The sequence below is a fragment of the Sinocyclocheilus anshuiensis genome, unplaced genomic scaffold, assembly GCF_001515605.1.
Source record: "Sinocyclocheilus anshuiensis isolate Anshui unplaced genomic scaffold, SAMN03320099.WGS_v1.1 scaffold354, whole genome shotgun sequence".
Taxonomy (NCBI): Eukaryota; Metazoa; Chordata; class Actinopteri; order Cypriniformes; family Cyprinidae; genus Sinocyclocheilus; species Sinocyclocheilus anshuiensis.
The window spans coordinates 2,039,291-2,057,560 of record NW_015544195.1 but is presented as its reverse complement, the minus strand read 5'-3'; the positions used below and the strand labels follow the sequence as shown (position 1 = coordinate 2,057,560).

The window sequence follows — 18,270 nt, the reverse complement described above, 5'->3', positions numbered from 1 at the left end:
TATATATATATATATATATATAATTTTTATTAATTTGTTTTTTTATACTTTGTTTTTAGTTTCAAATAAAAATATAATGTTCAAGTAAATCCATTGATAAAAAGACAATTTTTTTTTATCTTTGATTTTTTTTTTTCTTTAGAGTCAGTGAGTAATGGTGTTAAATTATGTGATTTAAATGACTGTTTTTTTGTGCTTTAATCAAGGAACTCTCACACTCTGACATACAGAATCTGTCAGGCTTCTGATGAAAAGCGCTTTTACATTTTTTTTGTAATGTTAGGTACATCGTGGTTTTTTTTTGTGGTTTTTCCACTTAGTGTGTAAAAAATGTAATATCTTCTATGCTTGTACATTAATTTCTAGAGGCATTAAAGGATGAGGAGTTCCTGGAGGCTGTGACCAGTGCTCTTCGTTCTCTACTAAAGATCATGGCTACCAAAAACATCCCTCAGGTGAGAAGCACATTCATTCATTGTTTTTATGCTTTAGCGATACATTATTTCAAGCTTTACTTGGTATTTTTAACTGTATGTGTTTTATCCTGCAGTGTATGACTCCACACCAGCTTATGAGTTTTTGTGAGGCTGCCACCAGCTGTGAGCTGGTCAGCGTGAGAGTTAATGCTCTGGCCATTCTCGGTATCACAGGAAGCTCTCTTGCCAAAGAGAAAAACACAGCAGACACTCTACAGGTAATACTGACTGTGGCAGAATTGTTAGAATTATATTAATCATATGTATAGTCAGTGGTCGAATTGTAAAAAAAAACTCAGGGGGGATGGTGTGGTCCATTTCTTTTTTTGGGGGGTATGTGGGTCCTGTAGCTAATTTTATATAATGATTACAAAATTTGTCTAATTTTTAAAAAGGTTTTTATTTAATGAAAAATTGGCCTTATTAAATGAACTATTATTTATAAGCTTTTTTTTCCCCTTCTTGGGCCTGAAATGGAGGAATTTTGGTTTGGTTCAACATTGATAATTAAACAAAATTTTGCTAAATGTGCTTTTGTACTGAAACCTTGGCTGGTTTAGTCCTGTCATGGATACATTATGATGACAATAAAACCACCAGTAGGTGGCAGCAAGCCCCTCGACATTCTAATTTATTGAGATGCACCTGTAAACAAAAGTGTCCATCTGAATGGGCCGTTGAATCACTGGCTCACTTGATTCGTTCAAGAACTGATTCATTCAAATAAAGAAACACCGTGTTACTACTATGCACTGTTGTATAAAGCGCATGTAGGCCTACTGATATTCAGAAAAGTACATTGCTTGTGCAATGAATATAAAAACTCATACATGGGTATTTTTTCTTTAATTGCTTGAATTATAAGGTTATTTTACCTGTATTCTAATAGGCCTCATCGCGCAGTGAATGCTTTTGGACTCTCAAGACGTGTTTTTGTTTGGTTTTTGCTAGGTCGATGACTCGATAATGTCAGCTCTCCTATCATCTCTCAGTCCCTCACAGTTACACATACAGCACAATAACATTATGTCAGGGGAATGTTTTTAAATTCTAATGAAGGAACAATCATACTTTTGTCTGTTGTCTTCTTTTTAAAGAAATTCAAAAGTTGCGCTTGAATCATTTTGCGCGAAAAATGACGAAAACTTGCTTCCGCTTGAGCGCAGCTTGTTACAGAAACGAGTTCTGATTGGCCAATCGCCGTTATTCGTGAATTATCTCAAGTAGATAATTTTAACATTTAATTGGCATGATAAATTTTACATAATACACATTATTAATCCAAAGGGGATCGTAAGGGGGGGATGGTGGTTTTACTGAGGGGATGCTTTTTGTCATTTTTTTTTCAACCGGGGGATGCCATCCCCCCACATCCCCCCTCAATTCGAGCCCTGTGTATTAGTGCCTTTTTGTTATGCCCACAAAAAATATAACATTCAGAAATTATCGTATTTTGTTATAGAAAAGGGACAAAAATTATTTGATGTAGGGCTGTGCAATTAATCGCATGCGATTGTCATGTGCATCTCGTCAGTACAATACTGATAATACTGACAATTAGGCAATATCGCGTTCATTATCGCAGGCGATTCAATCTGCGATTATGAACGCAATATTGCCTAATTGTCAGTGAACTACGGCTCTGTGTATTAAATGCCACTCCATCTGAAAGCAGGTGATGGAGATTTACTACTAATCACGGAACCGGCTTTACTGACGAGATGCGCTTGACAATCGCATGCGATTAATTGCACAGCCCTAATTTGATGTTCATTTTGCAATGTTAGACCCAATTAAACCTTTTAATTTTTTTTCTAATTCTTTTTTTTAATGTATTATTAGATTATTCTTAGAATATATCTATATTTTACTAAATTATAAATGGCTACATTTATATCAAATTCTGTAGTATTTTATGACTTGTAAATACTATAATAGAAATATTTGGATTTACAAATTAATTGTATAATAAAATGTGTCTTTTATTTTAACTTTTATTAATAGCATTGTTTTTTTACGGTATATTTGTAATTGCATAGCTTTGGTCAGTTGTTCAGCTAACTTTATTCTCTTTTTGCAGTTGATTGGAAATGCATTACTGAATATCGCAATGAAGGACTCAAACCTGGTAGTGTGCGGGGAAGCGCTGGATGCGCTCTTCGATGTGTTTGCAGATGGCGATGAAGCAGAGAAAGCTGGAAAAAATATTAACCTGCTTTCATCTCTTAAAGCACTTCAGCCAGGGTTTAGAGCTAAGGTTTGTTTAAAGCCAACAAGAAATATTACCACAGATACAAACACACTCATGCATCACATTCACACACCCGAACAGTACTATTAAATCAGACACTCAAATGCCACATCTCACACCTCCAAATGCATGTTCAGGCTTGAGCTCAAGGTTCAAGCGAAACATTTTTTTGTCTTCTCTGAGATTGAGATAAGCACTGTCTCAGTCTCACACAAAGACTGTCTACAGAAAAGCGCACTCAAATCCACCTGAACAGATCTGTCTTGGTTGGCTGATCTAAAATGTTCCACTTTAAAACAGTGAAGTACTTTTTCAGCTGCTTTTATAAATTCACAGTCTGACCCATTCACAGTACAGCCATTGCTAGATCCTCTGTACTATTCTAGTATGTTCTTAGGCCTTTAGATGGCAGGCTTTTCACAGTTTGGCCTTTTGTTCCCTCACAGCTGCGAAAAGAAGGCAAAGGAAAATACAGCCCTGATCAGCTTTGTGTTCTGGACAACATAAGGATCAACCTGAAGAGATTCATCAGCTACTCAGAGAACCTGCAGAGAAAATGAGATTTCAGAGATCAGTAGCACAAATTCTCTGTAAACATCTCGCCTTGTTTTATTTAGCATTTTCTGTCCATACTCCTCTCTGGTTTTCTTTTGGTTTTATTGTAATGTGAGAGTGTTTATGTGCGGAAATTAAGATTTAAAAAAAAGTTTGTAAAACCAAACATATATATAAGTGCTTTAATTAAAGCATAAACTATCATAATGGTCTCTTGTTGTTGTTAAGTATTAGGATAATCAGTAGTGTCTGTGTTTTTGACAATGTATACTCCATTGGCCATCAGATTTCAGCATTTAAACTAAAAACTGTTAAACAATGTCATCCAGTCTCATAACATTCCCCTTTACCCCCCTGAATATTCTGGCTTTTGGGTTTCTGGTAAGAATTATCCTTGTCCTCAGTGAGATAATCTGTAAAATGATGATGGATCAATTCCCAGGGATTACGTAATAAACACTGTTATGTTGCTATGTTTCCCTCTCACCCAGTCCATAATAATGCAACAACAACAAAACCCTTTGATGTAGCATTTTATGGCCCACAGCAACAGTAGATTATCGGATGTTTAGGAGTTGTATTAGATCCCTCATAAACCTGTCTACAGTGACAAAAACATTGTCTTGTAGATCTTACGTTATCTTTTAACTTTTTGATCACTTAATGTCATAAGCATGCTTAGTATATTTGTTTTTTCCCCAATTGAATAAAAGAAAAAGCATATATGATTAAATATCTCTTGAGATTTAGATCAAATTAACCCAAAAGAGCTGTTCTCCATAAAATAATGCAAATCATTTAGTCATCGATTACCAATCATCATATTGTTCAAAACCTGAACGACTGATTTTGTTCTGTGGAACACTATAGGATACAGTCTCAGTCACCATTCACATGCATTGTATTAAAAAAGATACAAATAAAATTAATAGTGAATGAGGCTGTCTGTTCCTAATACTCATAATTTACTCATTAAAAAAATACGAATTTTTTTTTTTAATATTAGGTGTTTGTTCCTAACATCTTTTGAGTTTCACTGAAGAAAGAAGTCATTCAGATTTGAAACGGCATAAATTATGACAGAATTGTATTTAATTATTATTATTATTATTTTCTCTTTAAGTGGTAAAAAAGAAACAGGTCTGGTGGTCAGACCTGTCCCACAGTAATAATACTGTTGTTTATATTCTATTCGCGGACTCCTGTTCCCAGTAATCTAATTTCTGTCACTGCATTACAAAATAATCCAATTAGAAGATAACACTGAGACCCCGCGAACTAGATATAGGACTCATTGGATTAGCGCCACCTTTTACATGGTACGTCTGAAACGTGACACAAACGAGAGGTTCATATTAGCCTACTACTAGGGCTGGGAATCGAGTTTGGAATCGATTCCATCAAGAGGAATCGAATCCTCATTCAGAGCCTTTTTCAGTTCAACAAAGCTTATCTATGGGTGCCTCTCAAACGGAAGGCTGCATCCTACGAAGGCTGCACACATTTAAATTCACGAAAATAAACTGAAAGAACGAGTCGGTACTGAGATCATCTGAATTTTAGGATGCAGCCTTCCGTTTGAGAAGCACCATTCGCCTCCCTCATGCTCGCTAAAAGTGATTAGAAGTCATTAGAACCAGTTCAAAAAAAACGATTCAGAGGTTATTTTACGGCGGACCTGGCTTGTCCACAATTTTGAGCGCTGCACGACAGAATAGATCATGACGTGATCAAGGGTCTTGATCTTATTTCCATCTAAAATACTATTTTTTAAAAACATTTCTATCAGCCATTGTTAATTATAAAAGAAAACGTCCCGAGCATAGATCAGTTGCTGAGAGCGCATATGATTGACAGATATACCACGAGCTCTATCAGTTATTTTTAATGTTCTGGTTATTTTGTTTCAGTGTACAGTTTGTTAATTTTGTGCAAAGCATACAGTCATAGTAAACTTCATCATTCAGCTGAAGTGTGCACATTTATTTTAGACACTTCATGTCATGTTCAATTCATGCGATAAACGCATGTCCCTGCTGAGCTGTGGGCTATGACTAATTTCACGGGCAAAGCAGACAAAATTACAATTTATGTATCGTCATATTTTTATTTTTTATTTTTTTTACAAATAAAGATTATGAGAAGGATACTTTCTACGAACTTTATCCTGCAGTCATGGTGAGATTATAGATTCCTTCAATCTAAAAAAAAACAAGAATCGAAAATAACAGTGAGGAATCGATTCCCATCGATTCCAGAACCAGGAATCGGACTCGATTCCAAAAATGTCGGACTCGAACAGCCCTACCTACTACAATGTATCAAACCCACTGTTGTTACGTAACAGACTCTCTTGCGTAACACTCGCTCGCGCTTGTCCGCGCATGCGCAGTCGCGCTGTGCTCTGTCCGCCATTGAGATCTCCGATAGAAACGGGTCAGAGGCAGTGACAGACGACACTCATGTTTCTCCATTCCTCGTGCTCTGAAGTTTGACGGTTACCGTTTTTTAACAACGTCTTTTTACAGTCCGTTTACACTGGTGTTTTCTTTTTTTGTCCCGAGATACGTTTAATGGACCAGCACAGGATATATTAGCAGCGTTTAGTGTTCCCGTTAGCGGGTTAAGCGAACCGAGCCTGGCTCTGCTCTGGGGCAAGTGCGCCTGCAGCAGCTCAGCGTTTGATGGATCCTAGAATCGCCTGGTTTCAGCCAGAACAGCGCGGACCTGCCAACAACCTGTGGATGCACATCTGGGAAATGACGCAGACGCTGGGAAACCTCTACTTCAACAACAACTGCAACACAGTCAGCGCCAAACTCACGAGCGGCGGAGGCGACGGTACGTCGAGCAACGCGTCCGACAGCAGCGGCAAGCCCAGGGATCATCAGGGGATGTCTGGATCCAAACCCGACAGTGAGGTCTCCGAACAACTAGACTTCATCCCTCTGGAAGCCAATAACAACAATAACGGCGGCGGCAGGGCAGGCAGGGGTGTCGGCGGAGGGGGGCAAGTGGGTGGCAGCAGGGTCGCGGGAGTGGGAACGGAGTTGCCAAACAAGAGGAAAAGAGACAACAAGGCGAGCACCTTTGGCTTTAACAGGAGTCTGCTGCTGACGGATGGGGCGGAGGACATTTACACGGGCACACCGTGGAAGAGCAGAAACTACTCGGAAGGCATTGTGGGGTGAGTGCAGAAACCAAGTTTATATGTGTGGGTGTATGATGATAACCTCGGCGCAGGGCCCGGTGTGTTTGCTCGGATTCAAGAGCTGGCCTACGCGTTGACACTACACTGAGGGTGGTTCAGTACATGTTTAACATGTCGTGACCTGAATAGGCAGACTATAATAGCACGATGTTGGACCTGCGACCGTCCATTCACTAAAATAACTATTAGGTTCTCGCTGGTTTGCCAGTGGTTTGACATTCGAGCCGTTTCTTCACCATATTTGGCATGTCTAGTGTATCCGTGCTATCCTTCCATTTAAATGACTTGCTCTGGCTTGTCAGGTGCTCCCCTGACATCTCTAGTGCCAGAATCCCAAAAAACTCAAGTAGCAAAAACACTCTCAGTCTATTTAGTCTTAAAGGGATAGTTCACCCCAAAACGAAATTCTGTCTTCATTTACTCAACCCTCTTGTCGTTCCAAACCTGTGCAACGTTTTTCTTCTGTGGAACTTGAAAGAAATTGTTTTGAAGAATGTTGGTTACTTTGACTTTGTGTGGACAAAAAGTAACTTTTTCTTTTATGTTCTGTAAAAGAAAATCACAGGTTTGACGTGAGGGATAGTAAATGATGACAATTTTCATTTGAGGGAAGCTATCTTTAGCTGCTGCTATTTACGAGCAATATAATGCATGGTTTCTGTCATGATGCCATAGTTACTACAGTGGTTAGTACTAAAAGAAGAAATGTGGTTACTTTGTATCAGCTTAACACACAGTTTGATGGAGTTGTGTAATGCATTACACAGAGTTGCTCTACTGTAGTTACCGCCTCTTATTTATCATTCAGTCAATAATATACACCTTGCACTTCACACTCAGGTTACTTAATGATCATAAGTCATGATGACATTGACTTCTTTCCTGACTTCCAGTTTTATTGCTGTCATTACTACAATTGCTGCATAGTTTTTCTGATATGAATAAAACATATCCCTTGAAAGGGATTGTTCACCCAAAAACGAAAGTTGTCATCATTTACTTTACCCCGAAGTCATTCTGAAGTCATAAGACTGAGTGAATTTGTGTTCCAAAGATCAACAAAAGTAAATGACAGAATTTTTTTTATTGGCTGATCTCTTTAGATGTGGAATGTGTGAAATGAAGACAAAGCAGCAACATACTCTCAAAGTCAAACCACAAATTTCCTGTACCAAGAGAGGTTCAATTAGATTTTAATAGCTGTACTTTATTAAGGGCATTAAATGTCTATAAGCACATCTTTCAGTGTGCAAGAGAGGTCGATTGTCAAATGGTATGAGGTGAAGCATGTGGAAGTAGTGCTGGATTGTGGATTGTGTAGTGGTCTGGTTTTAGAATTAGGTGTAATGGGTGTGGTGGTTTGTTAGGTTTTTGAAGGTTCAGATTGCCCTACTTTGTGATATGAGCAGCAGCTTGTGGAGCCCAGAGCAAAGTACAGCCAGCAAGCCTTATCCTCATTTATAGTAATGTTAGCAGTGTGTTTGCATAAGAGCATTCCTCTGTGATTGCTCTAATACCCTAGTCCTCACCTTACAGACCTTCTTACCTGATCCCCCCTCACTGATTTTCCTGTTTCTGGAATAAATGACTCCTGTCAGCTCCATCTTGTAGACATATGGCGAAATGCACAGATTAAGCGCAGATTGACTCGCGCTGTAGCTTTGTATGAAGAGCGCATGTCTGAGATGCCTTAAAGATTTTAATCTGGTTCTGGGATCATTTGTTGTGGATTTTAGTCTTTGTCATGTCTGCAAGCCGAAAACCAGCATGTGAAATGTGCTTGCTTCCTACAGCACTAAATATTTCCAACCTACATCATAGAAATGTTTTGTGGATGTGTCATTTGGAGGCTAATTTCACACTATAATCATTTTTGCTGTTCTGTTCGGAGGTGTGAGAAAAGGGACAGATGGTTTTATGGGTGTTTCTGAGTGTGGAGAGATTATAATATTCTGTTTATATTCTCCGTGTGTTGAGCAAGTTCCTTCCCTGTTCTACCCAAAACAAATGCTCCCCCTCCCAGCTGACACACGATCCCCGTCTCTGTGATGTCACGGTGCTTCCAGACACTTTTCGTCTGCCTGACAGCTATGCTGCAGTGAGAGGAGAGGGAAAATCCTCTCTCCACGCTTTGTTGTGCTGCTGCTGAATTTTTTATGTTGGGTCTTCTCAATGTTTTTTTTTTAAAGTGTAGGATGAGATGAGTTCAGTGCACTGGCCTCTTTTTGAAGAGCACTGAATCGATGCAAAGGCTATATTTTTGGACACAAAGACACTATAATTCATTTGTATTCAGAAAGCGTTGCTGAACAGATGGTGTCCTGAGTTAATGTCTTTGACTAGTTTTTGGTCATGCTGAAACTTTAAAGAATTTTAAAGAAAAAGTAGTTCGTCTTCACCTAAAGATGATCACTGCATGCAGTTCTTTGTTATAGTAGTTTGTAGTTTTATATTAATTACAAAACATTATGCAAGGTTCCTTGTGGCTGCTGCTTTTCCCATTGTAGCTCTGTTTTCTGCAATTGAGTTCATCTTATATTCATCAATCACTGTCATTAGGTTAACCAGTTGCCATGGGACATGAGGGAGCCATTGCAAGTTGGCGGAAAGGGGCTAAATGTAATAGAAAAGCAGCCTTGACTCTGACTGTCCCCGGCACCCTCATGCACATTACAGCACTCAGCAAGAGCTCATCCTCGTCACAAGGGCACTTTCCCAGGGAGGCCGCGATTAACAGGATGATGTCAGAATGCGTTACTCATGTTGCTCTTGTGTTTAGACCAGTGGCAGTGGAATGTTTGAAACCTGCATTGACATTTGAAACCAAGAAACGGTTGGCTGTTGGTAGATGTTTATTAATTTTAATTATGTTAGATCAAACGCTGACATGCTACAGTGGCCTTAAAGGGACAGTTCACCTAAAAATGAAATGTCTGTTGTCATTTACTTCCCCTTATTTTTTCTTATTTAGATATTAGATTAGATACTATTAGATACTTATAGTAGTGTTTTCTGTCCATACAATGGAAACCAAAACCGTTTGGTCACCAGTATTCGTCATACAATCATCTTTTGTGTTCTGCAGAAGAAAAAAGGTCATGTGGGTTTACAGTGAATAAATGATGACAGAATTTACATTTATGAATAACTGCACTTCTGCTGCATGGCAAGACATGATCAATCAATGTGTCTGTTTGTACACAACAAATAATTTACAAGCCAGTGAATTATGTAAAATCTTGCCAGAAACCGAAAAACAGCTACAATGAAATGTGCGTCACAGCTCTCAATATCTTTAAATCTATAGTAAAAAATATGGATTGTACTGGCTAGGCATGGGCCGATTACCGGTTTCAAGGTATACCGCCATTTGAAAATTTCACGGTTTCAAAACCGCTAATATTTTCCGTTATACCGTTCCCGCGGTATGCGCTGTTTTTCATGTCTCCTCAAAGACTGAAAGTGTAGGAATCCCTCAGGTTGAGTGCAGTGTAGAGAGTAACACGTCTCCTCCTCCTGTTGGTGCGAGCGAGCGGTCAGTCACGTGTGTGTAGGATGGCCGAACTTAAGAAGCTTCCCCTGGAACTTACGTGATCAGCAACCGGCCGTTTTTTGTCTTATTGCAAGTAGGGCTGTGTGATATGGACAAAAATCTCGATTTCTTTGATCAATTTTGCGATTTCGATTTTAATCACGATTTTGACACACACATACATGCTTTACAGTCATAAATGCATTCAGTGTGAATTTGAAACGTATTTCCAAAAGAAAACCAATTAGAGCTTTATCAAGAAGCTGTAACATGTCTCTAGAGCAGACATAAGGCAGAAAAAAATAATAATAAATCCCATGTGAACGCAGCATTCTGATTGGTTAGGATAGCATACTGCGGGAGGTCGGGGGCGCGGAAAATAGTGCTATAAAGCGATTTAGAAATCGCGCATGCTCAAATCGCGATTTCATGACGATTTCGATTAATCGCACAGCCTGATATTTTTGCTTAAGGTTATCATACCGTCAAAATCTCATACCGGCCCATGCCTAGTACTGGCAAACTTTCTGTTCTGGCATAATTTGGCTTAATATGGCAGCAAATATAGAACATTATAACTCTGAGTTTGCAGCAGATACATGGTTTGTGGAAGGTTGTAGAAACTATATCTAACAATTATTCATAATAAAAGCTGCCCACACCATATGTTCACACTCCTGCATCTTTTCCTTATAAGAAAGCTGTTATGTACAGTTGTAATGCCATTATGTGCTACATGTTTTTTTTTTTTTTTTTTTTTTGCTGGAAAGATGCCTCTGTGTAAAATGCCATAGTCTGACAGACTCTACTTTATCTCTTTTACAATATTCCTGTGTACTAATTTGTTAAAACATTTGTCACTGAATGAAGAATCTAATCAATATTGACTCCTTTAGATTACGTATGTGGTCTGTTTATACCAGATGTAGACTATAGGAGCGAAATGTGACTGAGCTTTTAGCACATACCAAATGACTGATTGTGTTCAGCATGTGTGATAGAGTTTAGTTTGAATGTGGTTTGTCATGGTCTGCTGAGTATTGAGGCTGCAAAGCAACAGACTGACTCCACATGCTCAGCTGACAGCAGGTCATGCTGTGCCTAGCAACATGAAATGGTCATTTGTTTATGCTTTGCCCCATTGAATGTACCAGGGAGGTTTTGCTCAGACTTGACTGAGTCAGTGTTGGGTGCACTTTGAACTTGTAATAGCTTGAATGTAAGTGATTTATCACAGAACATTGTCCAATATACTAGAGCCCGACCGATATATCGTTTTGCCGATATTATCAGCCGATATGAGCCTGTCACCGATATATCGGTATCGGCGAAAATGCCGCCGATATGAACATTTTTTTTACAGAACATATAATGCAGATAAAATGCTTGAAATGGTGTAATTACTTAGTTTGTCCAGCAGAGCGCGCTCCATTGTTTGCTACTAAGTGTCCAAACTTTTGACTGGTACTGTACTATAATATACACAAAGAATATCGGCCGATATATCGGTATCGGCCTTCTTTTAACTCCCTAATATCGGTATCGGCCCCAAAAAACCCATATCGGTCGGGCTCTACAATATACATCTAGATGAGAGTTCAACATGGACCTTCAGTCAACACAAGACAATGTTTTGGCATCTGCACCATCAGAAAACCCATTGACCATCTGTAAGTTTTAGGGATGCACCGGGCCCGATACTGGATCATACCCAAAAATTCTTCATACAGTGGACTACCAGTAAAATTTTTACAAATTTGGGTCCAGAAATTATTCAGACCGAGTCTGGGAAAAAAAGTTGAGGTTTGCATGAAGCTGGGTGACAGCATGCCCAGGAGACTACAGGCTGTCATTAAGGCTAAGGGTTGTCCGACAAAGTATTGATAGTTGTGTAAATAATACTGTCATACTAACAGTTGTCTGAATTATTTTTGGTTGATCGTAATCTATTACATACCTTTCTATCAAAATTATCTAACATTATCAAGAAGAATTTGTTCTGACACAGTTTAACTCTTGTGTTCTTGTCATATCTTATTACCATTTTCTAAACTATAGCAAATAAACTGTGATAATGTGAGAAATGTTGAAGGTGTCTGAATAAATTTTGGTTTGACTGTATCTATTTGATAAATGAAGTTAACCAACTAACATTATACATACCGTTTTGGTTTCTGTACCCAATATTTAAAACATTTACAAATGCAATAAAAGTATCGGTATCGGGCGAGTACTGGAAAAAGTGGTATCGGTGCATCCCTAGTAAGTTTCATACACAAGTCAGCGCTGTTTGTTTGGCTCTCAAATCAAAATCGGTCAAGTTGACATGACCTTAATAAAAGAAATGTGAATGAACTTACTTTGGTGAGGTGCTTTTCCAGTATAATACTAATGCACAATATTGACTTGTGGGGTTATTTCAGGGCCATAATAACAGTCTGGTATGGAGAGAAGACTTTATAAATCTCATCAGCTTCTCTGTACAAGCTTGAATTTGTAATGCCTAGCTGCCATTGAAATACTTATGGGATGCACTTCCTAGGGGTGGGCGCTATACCGGTATGAAAGTGACTACAGGTATTATGTTGTTCCATGATATGGATTTTGCTATACCGTGGATACCATTATATATTCATGAATTCAAATTTTGCATTTATATAGTTTTGTTCAATTTGGTATGCTTTGCCAATTTTAACACAAATGACGATAAAAAGTCGAGGCTGAACGTTTTTGTCCTCTGTGTGCAATGCCGTACTACACAGGCATTAGTAATCAAACACATAGAGCATCGTAAAAGACCAAATTAATAGAGCACAAATCGCCTACTCCAGACCAGTGGTTCCCAAACTGGGGGGCGCGGCAAGGCTGAGGGATAGTGTATAGTCAGCAGATTATTTTGCAAAATAAATCTCTGCAGTAGTGTTGTCAAATGACCCGGTACTTCTGTACCAAGTCGGTACTAAAAAAATTTAAACATTACAGTACCAGGTTTTTTTAAGTACCGGTGGTACCGAGTACCCGGTCAACTCGGTTCTTGATGCGCTATCTAGGGCTGGTCCGAATACCATTTTTTGAGCTTCGAAGCTTTGGTAGTAATCAACACCAAATATTCAAAGCTTCGGAGGGAGGGGCTGAACATATTCTTCTAACACCGTGTCTACACCAGATGCGAGCGGCGCGGTGCGACAAAATACAATAGAACCTATTATGATGTCTACACTGGATGTGGCGCGGCGTAGTGTTTTTTTTTTCTCCCCAAGGATTCTTTGATGCACATAAAGTTCCACATTTCTTTGAAATTGTATTTTTTTGTAGATGTCTTTTATGTTAGTTTTGAGCAATTTAATGATTTCTTAGTGCTAATTTAATGCTAAATAAAAGTGTTAAATTGTTTTCCCAAACTTTTGAACAGTAGACCTGTGCCCTTAACTAGGCTACCTGTTTAAGTAATTGTTAAATGTCAGTTTTGTAATAAAGATTTTGCCAAAAGTAATAGTATTGCATCTGATTGTCATGCATAATTGTGCATTTGTATTTTGAGTACTACCCCCACCCTAAAGGAGGAATTCCTCCTATTTTCAGACTTCAATTTCAGGCCCTATGAGCTACTGCTGTATGTGACGTCTAAAAAGGAAAGACTAGTAACAGCAGTCCTGATCTCAGCCAGCAGATGACCAAAATAGTGATTACACTCATGACCAACATGATACTGACAAGTCATATTATTTTAGCACAGAGGCTCATTGTCACTCTGCAGACACATTTGCAGAGAGAAGCTTACAGGTACAACTTCCTGTCCCACTGAAATATGTGTGAATTAACACTCTTCATTGTTTAAGTTGCAATGAAACGGAAGTAGAGACGTGTAACGGATTAATGGAAAACAGTGTAGAATGGGGACTTGATTCTTTATATCAGTTGTTGGTTGGATGTTGAGATGTGAGGGATGTACTCAAAACTGCAGGCAGACGAACGTGAGCTTGCAGGTACAGGGTTTAAATGATGATTAGATGAATTGTTCACAATAAAAGATCTATAGCATTCATTTAGAAAATAGATGCCTTTCATGTCAACTTTAAACAGATGTATTGGATCAGTCAATGACATGTTTGAATTTAAAAACAACAAAGTGGGCATTTATATTGAGGCTTTGCAATATTTCCACTCATACAGTATCTCACAGAAGTGAGTACACCCCTCACATTTTTGTAAATATTTTATTATATCTTTTCATGTGACAACACTGAAGAAATGACACTTTGCTACAATGTAAAGTAGTGAGTGTACAGCTTGTATAACAGTGTAAATTTGCTGTCCCCTCAAAATAACTGGCCACAAAAGTAAGTATGACATTTTCACTTATGGCGCTTTTCCACTGCATGGTACGGCACGGTACAAGCGGTACTGAACTGCAGTGGAAACGCAAACCGAGCCGAGCCGTGCCGTGTCGTACCGTACTGAGCCATGCCATGACTGAGTCGTACCACGCAGTGGAAAAGCTCCATTAGGGGTTTACTTACTTTTGTGGCCAGCGGTTTAGACGTTAATGGCTGTGTGTTGAGTTATTTTGAGGGGACAGCAAATTTACACTGTTATACAAGCTGTACACTCACTACTTTACATTGTAGCAAAGTGTCATTTCTTCAGTGTTGTCACATGAAAAGATATAATAAAATATTTACAAAAATGTGAGGGGTGTACTCACTTCTGTGAGATATTGTACATGTACATCAGGATGATTGTGTGATGTCAGTGTTTAGGGTAACACTGTGTGTGTGTGGGGGGTGTGAGTCAGTCACTCCACAGCAGTAGCAGTAAAAGTTGTGTTGGCCCTCATAGTGAAGGGTTTCCTAGCGACAGAGTCTGCTCTCTGATTGGCTGACACTGGGAGTAAACTGCACGCTGCTCATGCTTTATTGGAGGACACAACAGGCTGCTCTGGAGAATTCAAACTGATCTGAATGGCTTATTCTGTGAAACGAAACTCAGACTCTCTGTGTGTAATCAGTTTCCCACAGCCAGGCTGAACGACACTGAGGGCAAATGTGCTCTTCAAACTGTGAGGCAGCCTGCTGGGATTGATTTAACTCCAGTTAGATTAAGTGCTTTCATTTTTTTTTTAACTTTTCATCTTGTTTTAGATGTGATTAGTCTAGTTTGTCTGCTTCTGCTCTCTCTTGTCCATTTGCATGTTTTGTGAGAGTGTTGCTAAAGCAGATATGGTGAGATCAAGAGGCCATTCAGGCCCTGTGTTTCCACTTTTGCTCTCTTTCAGTTCCGTTTCATGGACTAAACTTACTTTCTTAGGTTCCCAGAAGTGAAACACACACTTCTATCTAGTCTTGATGAAACAACACACGCTTTGCAAACACACACCCATATGCAAACATACAGATGCACTTTGAATAAACCTGATATGATCATAAACACAAAAATACATCCATATCCATCAGGTGCACACACAACCACTCATTAGTTGTATTTTATATTTTTGATTAATGATTGTATGAAAGTGTGTGTGTTTGTTAATATGTCTGATCTTTGAATAAGTCTGGACCCAATAAAGGATGGCAAATTTCCAGCTCATTAAGGAAATTTGTAAAGGAAGAGGGTTAGTTAATGAACACAAGTTTTGTAAAATTGCAATTTTTCTAGCAAATATTTTAAACGTATATTGTATATATGTGGGCCAGTAAAAAAAAAATACTCAGCCTGCCAATACTTTCATAGGACATTGACAATATTGGCAGAGCTGCTCTATAAATATGTTATGTTTTGGTTGCATAAAAACTGATTTAATCAACTTGTTGGTATGTAGGATGATTTTTGTCTTGGTAATGTGAACCACCCTCTGTCCCAGTACACACGAACCCAATGGCCTGTGTCTGTGGAATCGTGAGCATGCATCTGCAGTAGGTGTGTTCATGTTGCAGTGGTGGCCAGCTCTGATGAATGCTGTCAGACTGCCTCTACAGAGCATCATGCCTACAGCTGAAATTTTTCCCATGCAGTTTAGTTTTACCAGCACGGACAGACAAATGTGCATAGACATTGATCAGAGCCCCAGAAGAGACTTGTGCATTTGTGTGTCTGTGTTGGTATTTAATGCTCAAAGCTTTGCATGACTTGTTTGTTTGTTGAACCTGAGTGACCGGAGGTCAAGGCCTTCCTTGAGATAGAAAATATGAGTTTCCATTCAGAGTTTCCACTCATATGCAAATGCAAGTTTAGTGGACCTTTACCTTCATGTAATCAATTCTTTCTCACTGCGTTATAAGGTGGATAAGGTGGATTTTGAATAATTCTGAGCATTTTTAAGGAGTGAGTCTCATTAAGTAATAAGATGCCTAGAATTCCCAGAGTGCAAATTGTTCTTCAGGGTGTGATTGTTTCTCACCTGTCCAAAATTTCTAAAATGTCTCTGCAGATGATGTAGGAAAGCGTTTTATTTCTCACACTCTTACTTTGACTTTTAGGTTAGTTTAAGTTCAAATGAGAACTTTAGTTTGTCTGCTCTGGTCAGATGCTGGGAGGAAAAAGGTATCTGAACACCTAGTTCTGCACAAGTTAAAGATGTGACAAATGAAATAAATGCGGCCCGCCAACATTCACTTGTTGTCAAATGTGGAGGAGGGACCGGATTGTGAAAGAACAGTATATTTTATGTTAGGCCGCTCTAGCAGTTTGCAAATATAGAAATAACCAAAGAAGAATGTTCATTCAGTGTAGGTGTAATTGCAGTGTCCACACAGATTTTGTGTTCAACCTCAGGACGAAAGAGCAAGCCAATCCACTCTGCGATCTTAACTGTCTTGTTGGTTAACTCCTACATAGACACTATACTTTTTGTTAAAATCTGGTAAACACCAAAATCTACAAAATCACCTTTTTTTTAGCATATCAAATCAGCAGTAAAATCTGACAATAGTGGTATCATAAATTTAGCTTCTTTAAATTGAATCCGCATGAAAGCGTATTTTGTTCAGACTGGTTCAGCTAATGTGCATGTACGTTTTAGACTAAAAAAGGTGATTGTCTCTTTTAACTGGAAGTTGTGATTAACTGAAATTAATAACATTGAGATTTTCATTGTTCCAAAACAGGGATTTAAATGGTCAAAGTGTTCCATTTTTACAACCTTGTTTAGGGAATCTTAGACCGTTTATTTTGGTGTGGATTTTAACATGATTGCCGAGTTCACATATGCCTAATAGTGCTGTGTTCGATACGACGATGTATCGTCACAGAGATTTAATGATACGAGTATCGATACAGCTGGCCCTGTATCGATATCGCGGCACGTGTGCAACAGTGGACCACGCTTAATTTGAATACAAGAACACCGTTTAAAACGGAGTAGAAAAGGGCAAGGTTTCTAAAAAAGAATGAATAGAGCATAATATATAGGCTACAACAAGGTTTAATCTGGCTGCAGAGGAACACAACCGGGGTTGCCTGATATAAAGAGACGTAATCCCCAAAACAGAGCTTCCCACTTGCACAATACGGAAATATCTGCTAAGTTTGTTACTTGTTTTTGTCAACCTGGCAACCATGTGTACGCGCTCTCTCTTCACTGTGGATAAACACGCTTGCTTTCTGAAAACACCGGTTAGCTTGCAGTTTAGCGATCTCCACTTAAATATTCTATTATCAAAAAAGTGTGATTCATCAAGTGTTCATTTATGAGAGACAGTGAGAAGGAGAGAGAGAGAGGCTGTGTATGTATAAATTACCACCGTTTTGCCGTTTTTCTCTATTAACAGTGAATCTGTGGCTTTAATTGCTTTAGAAACGATGATGTTACCAGCTCCTTGTTGAAAAATATAATGTAGCTCTTCAGCGATTAAGCTATTTTATTGATCAAATTGTGTGGCAGCGCTAAAAAGAATGCTGTGTGTGTGTGCAGCCAGAAAGGCTCAATAACTGTTGCACAGATATAATACACTACGCATCAATTTCTCTTCCCTTTGTGCTTTGCAGTTTTTAACATGAAGCGCTTACAATGTGCGCATCCAGTGTGCGTAATGATGCGCTTGAAGCAACACAGCGTCAGGCTGTGACGTCATGTTGCTTCAAGCGCATCATTCTGCACACCGGTTGCGCACATTGTAAGCGCTTCGTGCTCATAGACTGTATAAAAACAGTTCGTGCTGCACTGTATTTGTTTTGTCCTATCGTATCTATCATATGTTGTTGCCTTATTAAAAAATATGCTATACATTTAAAAGAAATGTATTTTAAT

At 38.7% G+C, this 18,270-nt stretch overlaps 2 protein-coding genes across 2 annotated transcripts in view; both read left to right on the top strand.

The window, feature by feature from the left end:
* Positions 1–3,486, top strand: part of LOC107696712 (HEAT repeat-containing protein 3-like) — a 43,265-nt gene extending 39,779 nt beyond the window's left edge. Inside the window, exons 12-15 of the mRNA XM_016497189.1 lie at positions 367–455; positions 551–694; positions 2,557–2,733; positions 3,174–3,486. Coding sequence (XP_016352675.1) covers positions 367–455; positions 551–694; positions 2,557–2,733; positions 3,174–3,287 — 524 coding nt within the window. The 3' untranslated portion in view covers positions 3,288–3,486. The remainder of the gene's footprint in view (positions 1–366; positions 456–550; positions 695–2,556; positions 2,734–3,173) is intronic.
* A 2,163-nt stretch (positions 3,487–5,649) lies between these two features.
* LOC107696711 (non-canonical poly(A) RNA polymerase PAPD5-like) overlaps positions 5,650–18,270 on the top strand; it is a 28,433-nt gene continuing 15,812 nt past the window's right edge. Inside the window, exon 1 of the mRNA XM_016497188.1 lies at positions 5,650–6,469. Within this exon, the coding sequence (XP_016352674.1) occupies positions 5,967–6,469 (503 nt within the window). The 5' untranslated portion in view covers positions 5,650–5,966. The remainder of the gene's footprint in view (positions 6,470–18,270) is intronic.